The following is a 14,931-nucleotide window of genomic DNA, read 5'->3' as shown; positions in this document are numbered from 1 at the left end:
TTTGAGTTGGACACCAGGAACAAACCCCACAAAGTCAAAGTACCAATTCCATGCTAGTTTTTAAATATTAAGTTCAGCAGCATCTTAAAATCTGATGCTTTAAAATGAAACTCTGGCAAAAATGTTGGACATCATCAATCTTGACGATGGTCACTCTGGGAGAGGGCAGATCATTCTTCAAGAGTACCAACTTGACATCCTCTCCAAAAAAATTCACATAACTTCAAATCAACTTCTTTCTAATGTTTGTGGTAATTATTTTAACTATAAATCTGTTGTATTCATAAAAAGATATTTAAAAAATGTGACAGAAAAAATAGAGACAATAAGTTATGCTTGATTGAATGATAAATATTTTATTCATGGTGTTTTTATGATGAATTGTCAATGAAGAAGTAATTAGATTTGACATTTTTGATATTCAAGTGATAAATCATTTGACAGACAGTGGCAGTTACCTAATTGACTAATTACAAATTATTACATTAATATTACACATAGAGAATTTCAAATGATGTGAAGTTTTTTGTACTGTCTTTTCTCTACCAAACAATAAGATATCAGTAACATGCTGTGTGTAATGGAATAAGAGAAACTTTGCTTGGGAAGTAACACTGTTTACAAATAACATTAAAAAAATTTCAGACTTTCAGAAAATCTCTTTCAATTCAAGCGAACACAAAAAAAGGCTAGCTGATAGCTTTATGCTTTTATTCAAAGTCTAAAAAGGTTATGTTTAGTGTTGCATTAATGGATGTGGTGGTCACTGCCAGAAAGTTTTCTCCAAAACACCTGATGCCACTATCCAACTTGGTATGTCAACATGAAATTTCAGAGAGATTGGTATGATAATTTCATTCTTCGTTAATGGCTAATTTGAGATGAGAGTGACCATTCACACCCATCTAATGTATTATGTCAATATATCAAGTTCCAGTAATCTATTGTCATTCTGTCAAGTCTCTTTCATATTTTGACAAGTCAAACTTAACATTTTTTTCTTTTTAACACTTTGACTTTTGCTGGAGATAATGACACTCTTGACCAGGCCTGTAAGCCAGACCAAGGGTCTCAGGGGTGAGAGGGTGGCAAAATTTTCAAGGGGGGCTCAACGATAGCAAGTCATTCAAGTCATCTAAATTTTTCTGGTGGGGCCAAAAATTGTCTAAGAGGGGGCCTCCCCCCTCCCCTTACCCCCTCCAGCTTATTTTGACTATAATGGCTATGGCCTAAAACTTGGATTTCAAGTGGTATTGGTCTTACTTTAACTTTGTTTTGCTTTTTTTATGGGTTATGGTCCGATTGACAAAAAATCATCAGCTCAATCTTCAATTACTTTATTGTAATAAATAGATAGAAGGTGGATACAAAGTGTAAAAAAGCTGAAACATTCAAGCAAATGAAACATATCTGATATCTTCATTTATTTCATTTCCGTTGATATTTTTTTTACCAATGTAGCTAAGTTTAGCACCAATATCAAAGAGTTCAGAGAGGTAATTGCCTGTGATATATAACTGATTGTTAAAAGTATAAGCCAGTATAATGATAGGTTAAGAAATCAATAACCAATCAGGGTATAATTATCTCTATTAGATCGATATACCCTCCATTATCACCTCTAGTTTACATGTTAACCATTTTATATATACTGATAATTAACTTCTACCTAGATTCTTAAAATTGGTAACTTTAACTAGAATGACCTGTATAAACTGTCCAGTTAACCAGATAAAATGAAAATATACTGTACAGTGTGGAGGGAATTCAGGTCGACCTTGCAACTGACAGAATCTAGAAGCACCTGGCCACGTATTCTCAAAATGATCTTAGCGCTAGGATGTCCTAGATTCTTATCTGCTAACATTGATTCTAGGACATCCTAGCGCTAAGATCGTTTTGAGAATATGTGTCAAGAACTCTCAACAATTGCAAACAATTGTGGCATCAGAGAATCTGATAGATCAAAAAAGAGGGCTGACAACTGAAAAATCTCGCTATGGACAGTCTGAGCTGAGCGGTTAGAATCTGTGACGGCTAGGATTCTCTGTTCAATGCATAATAAACCAAGAGATTGAACAGCTAGTTGACTAAGTTAATAAGTAATAATCATAAGATGATGTTAGCTGTCTAGATTGATATATGATAGGAAAACTAAGATATTGAGGTAACATGAGGTAATATAGTTGATCTATCATAACCTGACACATTCCCTGTCATATTGTTATATACTCAATATATTCCTTATCAATAGGTATGGTTTGACATGGCACAGCATCTAGATCTCCAACCTTAGGTACCCTTAGATAAGCTTTGACATGACATGATGTCCAACCTATTCTTGATGTCCAACCTGAGGTATCCTTACAAGGTTTGACTCGACACTGTATCTTGATGTCCAACTTATACTTGATGTCCAGTGTAAGGTATCCTTAGGCATGATACAGTATTTTAATGTGCAGTCCAAAATGTATATTGGAGGAGTTGCAGTAATGGAGCTGAGGCTTCAGAAATGTCCAGCAGAATGGAGCAGAATCATCAAACCTATAGAGGTTCAGATGATTTCGGGTACAGATTTTTGAATTGACATTTGTTTTAAATCCAATTCGAATTCTTGATTTACATATCCTGCTTTATATGTTCAATGAAGAACAACAACATTTTTGATCTTTGGATTCTTGAATAGGATGCTACATGGAAATTCTCAGTAGTATCTTATGATTAATACAAATCACTTCCATTCCAGCAGCGACTGACACACTTATTGTAATCTGAAATGTTAAATGTGACTTGTGAGCTCCAACATTAAGTTATTATTGATTCCATAGAACAGGGAAAATGCAATTCAATGGAAATATGTATTACCTATCTTTATCAGCATGTAAGATTTTGATTAATAAGACATTTAATTTCAATTTAATTAGGAAGAACTTCAAAGGGAAATATCAAAGGGCAAAACAAAGGGTTAACTCATAACACCTGGAGTATACTAATTGTCTAGAGGGCCCCAGGTGTATAGTTTATAGGTAAATAGTGACCTCTAGACTAATTACTATATAGTAACTATTAATGATAGATACCTGATGACTATGGGTTGGCCTGTGGGTGGGGCTAATATGACCTAACCCCCAGAGGCTTATATAACAAATAATTAGAAGAAATGACATATTACTTATCACCTTACCTATGACTAGTTAAACTGGGGTGAAATTTGTAGCCTGTAGTTCAAGTGGTCAACAGCTGACGGCAGATTGACTTGTGACCATACTTTCAGAAATTGGTTTTGCCTCCAGACAGTTTAAAACCTATGCACCTAATTGCAAATTCAACTCACTACTGTCCTATACCGGAACTATAACATATAACTATTATTATTATATATATTCCAAAAGCTAAAACAAGTTTTAAATATTTATATTTACTAAAAGTTACTAAGCTACTTGCTTCCACATGATGATTCCATTTTCTAATAAACTAATACTTATATAGGATCCTAGATGCCTTATCAATTACCAAACTAACAGTACTGAACTAAGATTTGTTGAGGTTTTGATAAATCACAGCACAAGATGATGAAGATCCCAATCTGTCTTGGGCACAAAAACAGGAAGAGAGAGATATTATTTGTGTATGGCTTAATTGATATGTTTCAGAAGTCAAATTAGCAGGACAAATCTTAAACAATTTCTCATGCATTTTAACCTTAAGACACTGTTTACAGTGAAGAGGGCACATTACACCAACAAAGTGATTCTCTAATGGTGGAGGTGTGTTTGATCTAGTATGTAAAATATTTGAATACAGATATGACCCTGTCACCTGGGTCTAGTATATGGTCACATCAAACGATATATATACTGAATTAATTATTCTAGATGATATAGGTCTAAGATATACCCAGCTGGGCATTATTCTCAGATACATTATCAAATCGCATCAAATGATTTAGACACTGATACTATATTATCTGTAGAATGTTGGAATGCTTGAATTTCTTCCACATTTAGCAAGAATGGTCACCTACAAGTATACTTTGAGGGTATATTTTAAAAAGGTAACTCGATTCCTGGAGAGAATATTAGATAAAGTAATATCAAAAGGAATGTGAGCCAATCATGAAATTTAGAAATGAAGACCCACCATAAATGAAATGCACGATTACAAGGATTAGATTAGATGTGGTATACACCTTTAATATTTCTTGATTTCCATCATGCACAGTATGCATATTATATGATTAAATGAAAGAGTAATATCGTTCAACCTTGTACTTTTGGAGGCTATTGAAGATTGCCACAAAGAATAAAGCCATAATTAGACATGCTCCATCCTAAATATAAGCCTAAGAAAGATCTCTAGGAACTGAAATCCATATATCTGTTATCCACACAAGCACTCAATGTTCTCACGTCTGCTAACAACTTTCTTAGAGTGTCATAAAATATGAACACACACAAATTTCGTCATGTTCCAATGCAAGTAAAAAATAGATATATTTGTAATTGATAATGGATAGCTTATCCTGATTATAAAGATATAAAATATTTCAATCAACCATGACAGATTGAATGAAATACAGACTGAAATATTTCATATGTAAACATTGACATAGCCTAGAGCAGCCTGGATTGTAATTTGAGGGCTACATCACGCTGACAAATATTGTTTACAAATTGTTAAATAGGGAAATTTTACACGATAATAGTTAAAGATAGATATATATACAACATTTCAATAATGATATGCTAATGACATTCCAATTACATTCTATTACTAAATATACACTCATACTCTAAATATTTGTTTACATGCATGTATAATTTACTTGAATACAACAATTTTGATAGCCAAAGTTTTGATAGTTACCTAGGTCTCCTACCTGAAAGACAGGCCTGCTAGAATAAAACTGAATAATGCATCCACAAGTAATCTGACTTATTTTTTCATCCTAAAAGGATTGTAAAAAGGTTTTCTAAATGTTGTATGTGGATTGCGAACACTAATAGCATCAATTTGCACCATTTTAGTCAGACGTCTTTGACTCCTGCAAAAAATAACTGTTTTATGACATCTCTAATTGCAAACATGCTTTATCACATTAAGCCCCTCGCAATTAGTCACGTGACCAAAAACTTAGTTGGTGGAGTTGCTGGTACCAGAGACGTCTGATTGAAAATTGGAATGGTGTAAATTTATATCAGTATCCCCGATTAACATAAAAAATTAAGAAAACCTCTTTATAATCCCTTTAATAATCAAAATAAGTTGCAGTCGTTGCAGAAAAGAATTAAGTTCAATGTTTATTTTTGTTAATTTATTTTGTAGATAAGAATGAATGGCCACCAGTTAGTCCAGATGCTAGAATATTATATTCCTTATTATTCTACAGTCAGGGCCCTGTTGATGGTTACCTTATTGGTAAGTTTTTAAAAATAAGAAACTTGTAATAAAAGTAACAAATAACAATATTTTGTTCTGTAAGAGAAGCAGCAGCACCGACCGAGGCTTTAATACACAGTCTAGGGTTTTACTGATTTCAATAAGGGGGATCTGATTGAACTAGAGACTAGCAAAGTCTGACATCAACAGGATTTTCAACAACTGTTTGCAACATTTGGTTGATTGCGATAGTTAGCAAGCAGTCAGTCAATTCTGCAATATAAGTGTTTCTCTTGTGTCAACTACAACAGATTCTGTGAGATTCTTTGTATTCATTGCTAGTAGACCTGGTAGAACACTTTGAACATTATATTTTTTTTAATGTTTCAGGAGAAAAAGCAAGAGACTTTTTCCTTCATTCAGGATTACCATTACCTACCCTTAGTCAAATCTGGTAAGCCATTAAATTTTTTTTAATTTCTAACACTAGTGTTGATGATAAACAATGCCACCAATTCACATGATAATTCATTAAAAAAACTATGCCTCATAATAAATGCTTGTCATACATTTTGACAAAAACAGTTTATCATAGATAAAGTTTCATATATGATATCATTAATATAATATGGTCAAAGGTGTTAAGATATATATATATCATGTGTTGTTATACAGTGTTGTTAGTTATATAGAAATATGCACAGCAAAGAAAGACAAGATGAATAGATACACTCCTTCTCAAACCTATTAACTCATTGTTTCACTTGCTCATACAGGCAGCCTTATCAAGAGATGTTGTCAACCTATTTTATTTTTTCATGGAGAATAAAGATTAAAGGGATTGTAAAGAGGTTTTTAAAATTTTTTATGTGTATTGGGGATTTGCAATTTTGAAAACCGCTTTACAATCCCTTTAATTAAAGCTTTGCCATGAAGCAAATTTCTCAAAGACTCATAACATTGATTTTAAGTAATCAAACCATCAGATCATATAACCAGTGTTATACATTGTGAAGTATCTTACTATATCTATATCAAGGTTCAGTGAACAGGTTTGATGAGATTTCGCTAGATATGATACAAGTAATTGACATATATTTATTGGTAAAAGTATGTAACAAAAAGCCTATAAGAGTTTTTTAGACTTCACTGTATTATTTACAATAGCCAACAAATAAATTGATTCAGATTTTTGTCCTGATTTTAAGGGCCTCTATGACTGAAGTAGATAGACATTGTACATTGAAGATACCGTATTTCATATATTTAACCATTCTTTTCTCTGTATTTACAAGTAGCAAATATTTGGCACTGAATTTGATTTTTAGAGCATTTTTTGTTAAATTGAGCTAGGTTGAAATTACCTTAATGCAAAATCTCCATGTGTGAAAATTTCGGATTGATGAAAATTAAACTAAAATTAAATTTATTAGTGTATAAAACAAGTCATGGTGCTTTAATTTTGATGTTACTTGTCTTTCAAACCTGGCTCTTAACCCTTCATACTGATTCTAGTCACTAAAGAGTCTCTTTCCCTCCTACCTTCATGCTTTCTAGGCTATGTAAATCACGAAAGCGCTAGGATATCCTAGAAATCCTAGTTTTGTTTTATCAAATTTGTTAACATGTTAAAGTGTTATGGATAGTGATGATTTTATTCTGATTATATAATGGCTAGTTGGATTGAAGATCAGATTCAAATATCTGTACCACCATTGACAATATGAGATGAGTCAAATGGTGTGCTTATTACATAAAATATGGTATTTGGCCCCCTCTTGAGGCCATGTTGACAATGTGAAAGTAGATGTTATGTATATGTAATATTTGACAGGGACTGTGTCACCTGCTATCACTTCACATCTAACAAAGTCAACAGTTTGTCAGTTTTAAATTAGATGATAAGTAACGGTAGTAAAGACTTGAAAACCTGAAGATTCACATGAGAGTTAGAGAAGGAAAAACTTTTGATTTAAATGAAAAAGATTCAATAGAAATATATACTTTTGACTTCTGAATTTTTTTCGTAATTGACTAATTGTGATGAAAAGAAAAATTTTGAAGATTCTTTTAACGGTTCAAATTTTAAGCTTTGAAAATCATATTTACCTTTACCATCTAAATGATACCATTAAGCTCATTTGATATCAGAGAGAAAGGTTTTTATTTAAAAATTGAAGGATTTCAGATATATTTTTGCTATTGAATTTTCTTGGTATCAGGGTTGGGAGAATGTTAATACAAGGGTTAAACAGATAAAAAATACCAAAATAACAAAAGCATTGTTAAAAGTTTCAAATTGATACATACATTTTGTGTTAAAAACATTTTTATTAGATTAAATACAGCTCATGAATAGAAATTCACCAGTCATAAAACAGGTGTAAATAGATTATAGAAACAAGTGTTATTTATATGCTTCATTAGTTTCTCAAAATCTTGCCTGTTACTATTTCAATCAAAACTGGTGTTTGATGGGTCACTGAAGTGTTTTGAACCAAATAATGAAATAATATTAACCTCTTATTCCAGCTCTAAATATAGTCTATGTTAACCATATAATAGGTTACAGAGTGCCAAGAGGTTTAGCTCAGCACCAGCACCAGGATTGAAGTTGTGATACTTGTGAAACCTAGGAACCTATTTCTCTTTGTAAAATGAAACTATTCAGTTATCCTGTGTCAATAACATCATACATTTGATATACATGTTCTGTCTATTGAATTTTATTGATGTGGCTTGTTCAGCATCACTTTCATCTTTTAAACAACCAGTTACAACCATGTTCTCTCATGTTCAAACAATAAAGCTTCCAACATTGGACATTGGCTTTTAATGCTTCTGAATAGTGGGTGGAGTTTCCACATGCAAGAGCAATGGAAATTCTGCTGAAAGAAAGGCACATAATGTATCACCCTTGAGCAAGTCATCTTCCCAGTCAACCAAGCTGTAAATGATTACACATATTCCTGGAATAATCAGTGCCAAGAGGTTTGGCCAGATGATAGACAGGATGCTTGTGAACCTTAGTTGTTATCCCTGTAAAAAACGGTTGGTTTTTTCTTTGTTTGATATCTGAGATTTCATATGCCTTCAATGGATTCATATTTCCATTGAGGGTTTTATAACTTAGTATATAAAGAAGAATTCTTCATTGACTGAGTGTGATATATGAACATGTATAAGATATTACTAAATAACAAATATTTACAAAACCCTCATAAAATAACTCCTTTTATTACATTTTGACCTTTACTTATAGAAACCCTTTAAATCCAAATCCCTAGCTATTATCTATTATCTATCCCTTACAGTGTTTATTTTACATGATTTTTTTAATTAAAATATGTATCTTAAAAGATAGAAATAAGAATTAGTTATATACAGCTATGAATGTAACCAAATCTGAATTTTCAAAGAATATCTTATCTAGTGCCAGATTCACTTTCTCAAGGTGTTTCTACATTCTAGTGGAGACTACTACAAATTGATCTCTGATTAAGTCTACTAGGCGATTAGGTGCATTGAGTTTGAATCCTTCTCAAAGCAACAAAATATCTGATGTAGTGGCCTGTGTTTCCAGTATTGGACATAGTATCGCCTCTTTCAACCTCTATATCAAACTTAGCCTATATCATCAAAACTCAGTCCATTACTAAATCCATTACTATCAAGTGTTAATGCTAAAAAAAACTTTAAAATTGACCTGTGACCTTGCTCCTCTCATTAGGATGGCTAGACATACCTACCCTACCGATCTTTATCAATGAAATATATGGTCCTTAAATAACTTATTCATCAAAATTTATAGATGATCAAACATGATATTAAATTCAAATATCCCCCAAACAGTTCAATCATTGATCTTAGGAATTAAAGTGCTTGTGAAGAGGATTTTACTGCACAAAGGGGACACATAGACTCTCCGTTGGCACTATTGCAATTTTGTATAAAGAAAAATTTAACACAATATATTGTGTGATTTCTAATGTCAGTTGTACTTCAGTCATTTTATAAAGAAAATTTGTTAAAAACTATTTGGCAGTGAAGAGAATATATTAATAACTGTACATACACTTAACCTTCATAAATACACAATTCTTCCTTAATGAGTCTTACATTCTTGATTGGTTAAATTTACAGTCACTAGAATGTTACTGTGGTTGAAAACTTGTTAGATTACAAATGAGAAGAAAAATATCAGAAAAAAAGGAATGAGAAAGTAATTTAATTTTAATTAGATTACCTAAGAGGTATATGAGATAGAATTTGCCAACAGTGAAAATATTTTGTTACTATAAAAGAAGAATATCTTTATTTCCAGGAACCTAGCAGACATCAGTAATGACAATCTACTCACAGTGGAAGAATTCATTCTCACCATGTATTTCTGTCATGGAGCTCTTCAGGGAAAGAAACTACCCAGATCCCTGTCTGCTGCTTTACGACCACCAGAAAAATCTCCTGTTTCCCTTCCATTTCTGACACAGGAAGAGAAAATCATCTTCTCTAAGATTTTCGAAGCTATTGATGTAAATAATACTGGTTTTATTGAAGGTAATATAACATTTTTAATCTATCACGTAATTTTCACAAATCATTTATGAAATTGGATACTTGTTTCTTGCAAATTAAGGATGGAGTTTTTGGACTTTTTTTCTGCACATAATTGCTTTTATATAGAAGGAGAATGGAGAAAAAAGAAATGGGGAATCAATCTTTGCTAAAAAAATGGTGCATGTATTTTAAATTTCTAGGTTCAACAGCTAAGGTCATCTTGACAGCTACTGGTGTTAATACAGAAGAGTTAAAGATTATCTGGGATTTATCTGATATTAATCGAGATGGAAGATTAGATTATGGTGAATGGACCGTAGCTTGTCAACTTATCAAACTTATCAAACAAGGTCTGTATCTTTATCTTTTTATCTGTTAGAATTATCTACATGTACCTTGATAGTCATGTGCCACTTGAATGTTCAGGTTCTTCAAGTTTTCAACATGACATAATGCAACTTGTGTAGTTACTTGTCCTATCTAAACAACCCTATTTCTTTCCCATGCCATTCCCTCCGACGTGCATCACTGACAGGTTGAATGAAAGATAAGGAAAATAATCTTGGGACCTTGAAAAAGTATTTTTTCCTAATTATTCCAGTTGATTCAGGACTTAGTGTGCACTGATAATAAACACTATCATGATCAGTGTCTAGAGGTTCTGCCTTTTAGAGAGGTGTTTCCTTGTAAACTATAGTTTTTACTGCCTTCTCAACCATTTTCATGGCATTTGGCAATTTAGAATTTGTACCGTACTCAGATGCAGGCTATAAAATCAATGTCGAACCTTTTTTCTTTTCATGCCATAAATAGAACTTATGAGTGTCAACTCTTAAAGCCTGTCCCTTACCTAGGTCTATATAGATTTAATGAAGTGTAAAGTTAATAATCTATTTCAAGTTGATATAGTGTAAGAGGACAATGATTATTCAGGATTAGTCTCATTTAATGTTTTATTTAGTAGAGGATTTAATCTGATAATGACTAACTGTCTATTGTCATATCTATACAGTTCATAAACAGTCAGTTTACAATAAGTTTACATTAAGTGTACAATAAGTTTACAATAAAAGATAGAACATCTTGTGGACAACGAATTGGGCGCTCCAAAATTTTGAGAGACAGGAACCATAAGTTGCAGACAAAATGGCAGAAATTCATGATGTTTACCACATTAATTAAATTCTGTCCAAAATAAGTATTAGTAATTCTTATAATCTAAGACTTTATCAATATATCTGAAATTCTGGTATGACAGATTGACTATTTGTACCCTAATGAAACAAGCTGTAACTATTGAGAAAGTGTTCAATATTTTCTTCCCTTTGTAATAAAGTTGAAATTGTAAGGGAAGATCTAGGCCTAGTTATTGTTGTTATTTATCCAGGAGTATATATATGGGAGACTGACCCTTATTGTGTTTTACATGTTGAATAGAGTTAAATAGCTATGTTTATATGGTCAGTGATCTTATAGCTCTGTCTATCTTTATTACCTTCTTCAATAATTTAAATAAAAACTTTTTATAAATGATACAGGTCAGACTCTTGCTCTCTTTTGTTAATGATTTACTAAAAATTGCAAGGTTGAGTAAATGTCAGGTGACCTTAAATAGATCTGAGAATCTTGGCAGGATCTTAGGAGTTTACATCTGTACACTGTCATTGATGGCTCTTGGCTCACTCTGAATTTATGATGAAATATAATTGGCAAAATTCAATAATAAAATATCCTTTTCCTTATTTGCCCAGATCCTAATTGAATACAGATAATCTGGCAAGATCTGAAAGATCTCATGTTATTAATTCATTCATTTACCAAATTTAAAATGCTGAGTATATAATATTTGATATTAAATCTGTAGAAATTCTATGGCTTTACATGAAACTTATTCCAAACATTTATTATTCCAGGTCAATCACTAGATGTACCAATTAATGTGTTTACTAATTTACCAGAACGTATAGCACCAGGATCACTACAGGCTGGTAAAAAGAGGTGAGAAATCTTCCCTGAAAATCAGAATTACAGGTTTAAATTTTTCTACCAAAAAAAAAAAGTATTTTGGAGTTTTTCAGGCTTTGGATTCTGAAGTAATCTTTGTGGACATTTTTTTATTTTTGATGTGATTTCTTGAAAAGATTTTTATTACAAATTTATATTTCAATTATGTTAAGTAGTTCTATAGAACTATTTCTTGACCCCCACCCTCTTGTCAACCAAAATTGATATATATATATGATCTAAAAATTTAATATATTTGTTTATTTTTAAAGTTAAAGAGCAGTTTAATATGGCCATAAAATACTTCATTTTAATATACATAACCTCTTACATACCTGACTCTCATAAAAATATCTAATAAACCTTGTTATATTGGACACTATCAATCACTGATATCCCTTGTCTTGCGATCTGGCTCTTATTATCAAGGGTTCCTTACCTCAGTTCTAAGTCAAGGTATTTTTCTACAAATTTTGTCACTTTTGGATACCATTAGAGTGGGAAAAAGGTTCTGTTTTGTTTTTATTCATAATATTTATATAAATATGACATTTTCGTGCTTAATACTATTTTCAGAGTTGCTGAATATGAAGAAAGAAAACAGAAGTTGATGAAATTGAAAGAAAGAAGACGTCTGCAATCTGAAAGAGAGAAAAAAAGATTGGAATTAACACAGAAAAAAGTTGCTCTCCTGACACAAGTGGTATGTAACAAGGGTTCTCTTCAAAAAAGATACGACAAGCTTATTGGCATAGTGACATCAAGTGTTGTCTGAGAATGGATGTGCATATCTTACCATGCCATAGTGGAACTCATTCATACTTCATGAACTTCATAGATATACATAAATAGCTCTTCAAATGACATTCTAGTGTAATTCCAATCTTAAAGGATGAAAAGGAACTTCCATGGGTTTTTTTTTTCTTCTTTTTTTGTTGGGACAGGGACATTTGGTATGAGCAAAGTTTAAAGTCTCAAAAAAGTAGGTATGTCTCAACTTCGCTTTACACATGAGGTAATTTCAAATTAGGTTGTTTAGTTTTTTAATTTCTTTTTTCCTCCCCCTCTCTGGTTAGGTTTATGAAATCGCCCTCATTAGGTCAATCAGTACTTGTTCCTAGTCAAACCAACACCCTACTAAACTAATCTCTTTGATTATTTTCCAGTATGATGTTCTAGAAAAAGAAAACAGTACACAGTTACCAGAGTTACAGAAAAAAATAGCAGACGACCGAGAAAATATTGAGAAACAAGAAATAATTGTTTACAGGTGAGAGAAATGTATATCAAGGCACTGTTGATTAACTTAATCATTTTGAAAAAATCTGTTAACCTTCAAAGGCATACAAACTATAAATTTTTGCTTGGCTATAGGCCTAGTTTACATAATGTTCACAGCAGAGTTGCTTACAAATTTTACTGACAAGTTTGTCCAGTTTATTTTCGGGATAAGGGTATCACTAGGAAGCATGAATTCTTTGCTGGAAGACAATATTTGTTCAATAAGGATTATTCAGGACAGATTGATTTGATATTGTTGCATCTTTGTAGCCTATATATTACAGGTTAAAGAAGGAACATGAGAAAGTGAGACAAGAAACAGTAAAGATTATTCTTGATGAACAGAAAGTTAGTTCAGATATAAAACAGATTAAAGAACAGACTGACGAACTCAACAAGGTAATTTACCGTAATAATATTTTCTACATGTTTCTTGGTGCCCTTGAACTTGCCTTAATTTATGCTATAATTATCATGTATCTGCCTGTATTAGTTAACTCTCAGGAGGTTGACATCTATTGCAAAGGTCGCATCACAATTTTGAAAAAATAAAAAAATAGATCTTTTTTTAAAGATTTATCTACCTTCTGGAAAGGTGTCAACATTCAGAAGGACCTCTCAGGTACCCAGGACTCCCTCAGACATACATCCATGCGATTTTCATCAATTCTTATATATTTTTAGACATTGAGATCATCTCATTCGAAAGCTACCAAAGATCCTGATCCATTTCATCAGCTGTATGAAGAAAGAAAAGGTATAATAACATTAGAATCTCAAGTTATTTTTAACTTAGTCACTCATTGCTGCAAAATTATGAAGTTTTTAGATGTAATGATAACTAAGATTCTTAGAAAAAGGAGATTTCTAAAAAGTGCAGAAACAATAATCAGTAAAACTGTTTTTGGTGAAATAATCAGCAGAGCAATTAGAAGTTAGAACTCATATCATTTCCCAATACATATAGAAGATTTTCAATATACTGGCAAAGGGAAGTAACAACTTTGATATAAAAGGAATTATATAATGATTATGAATAAACATTGCTAAGGCACTCAATGTGATTGACTTTTAATTGAGAAAAATACAGTACACCTTATCTGAATATGTATATATTATATTTTGAAATTTTTGGGTCATGCATATAAATTAACTTAAATTTGTATTTTTGTAGGTTATAAACTAAGTGAAGTAGATTCAGAAATATTTTCACCTTTTAATACCCACATCTTCAGTAAATCTTTTGTTAAAAAACTCTTGTCAACAAGTTCGGAGGTGTTTGGTGGAAAATAATAATAATAATAATAACATGGCGTCTGCTGGGCTATCAACTGATATAAAAGAAGAGTTTATTAAAACATTAGATAGGAGTAATAAAGATGGTAATAATATGGAAGATTTGGAAGAAGATACAATATTTAAATCTATATCAGGTATGATTTGAAATTTTTCTGGACCCTGGGGATTCTCTAAAGGGTTAAATGTGGGTCATCAAATTAAGGTATCTTTTTATGATTGCCATATGAGATTGAACCTTTCTGTTAAAAAAACAATCGTTTATCTTCGAGGCACAAAACACCTCTGTTTTACTTCAAGAAATTCCATGAATTCCTGAAAAAAGAATTTATGTTAATAGACATCTGTATTCATTGCTTAAACTTGCTTCATGCCACTTTATTGCACAGGTAGTGGAGCCCTAGATCCCAACCT

At 31.9% G+C, this 14,931-nt stretch overlaps 1 protein-coding gene across 1 annotated transcript; it reads left to right on the top strand.

Annotated features, from left to right (window-relative positions):
- Nucleotides 1–2,468: 2,468 nt before the first annotated feature.
- LOTGIDRAFT_165884 (hypothetical protein) lies at nt 2,469–14,160 on the top strand (the record flags this gene model as incomplete). The annotated part of the gene is made up of 10 exons (XM_009062923.1): nt 2,469–2,568; nt 5,326–5,418; nt 5,770–5,833; nt 9,704–9,936; nt 10,137–10,286; nt 11,850–11,934; nt 12,517–12,643; nt 13,107–13,210; nt 13,506–13,620; nt 13,906–14,160. The coding sequence occupies 10 exons, from the start codon at nt 2,469–2,471 to the stop codon at nt 14,158–14,160; spliced, it is 1,326 nt and encodes a 441-aa protein (XP_009061171.1).
- Between the last annotated feature and the right edge of the window lie 771 nt (nt 14,161–14,931).

Source organism: Lottia gigantea (genome assembly GCF_000327385.1).
Source record: "Lottia gigantea unplaced genomic scaffold LOTGIsca_54, whole genome shotgun sequence".
NCBI lineage: Eukaryota > Metazoa > Mollusca > Gastropoda > Lottiidae > Lottia > Lottia gigantea.
The sequence above is the reverse complement of the archived record's forward strand: the minus strand, read 5'-3'. Positions and strand labels throughout refer to the sequence as shown.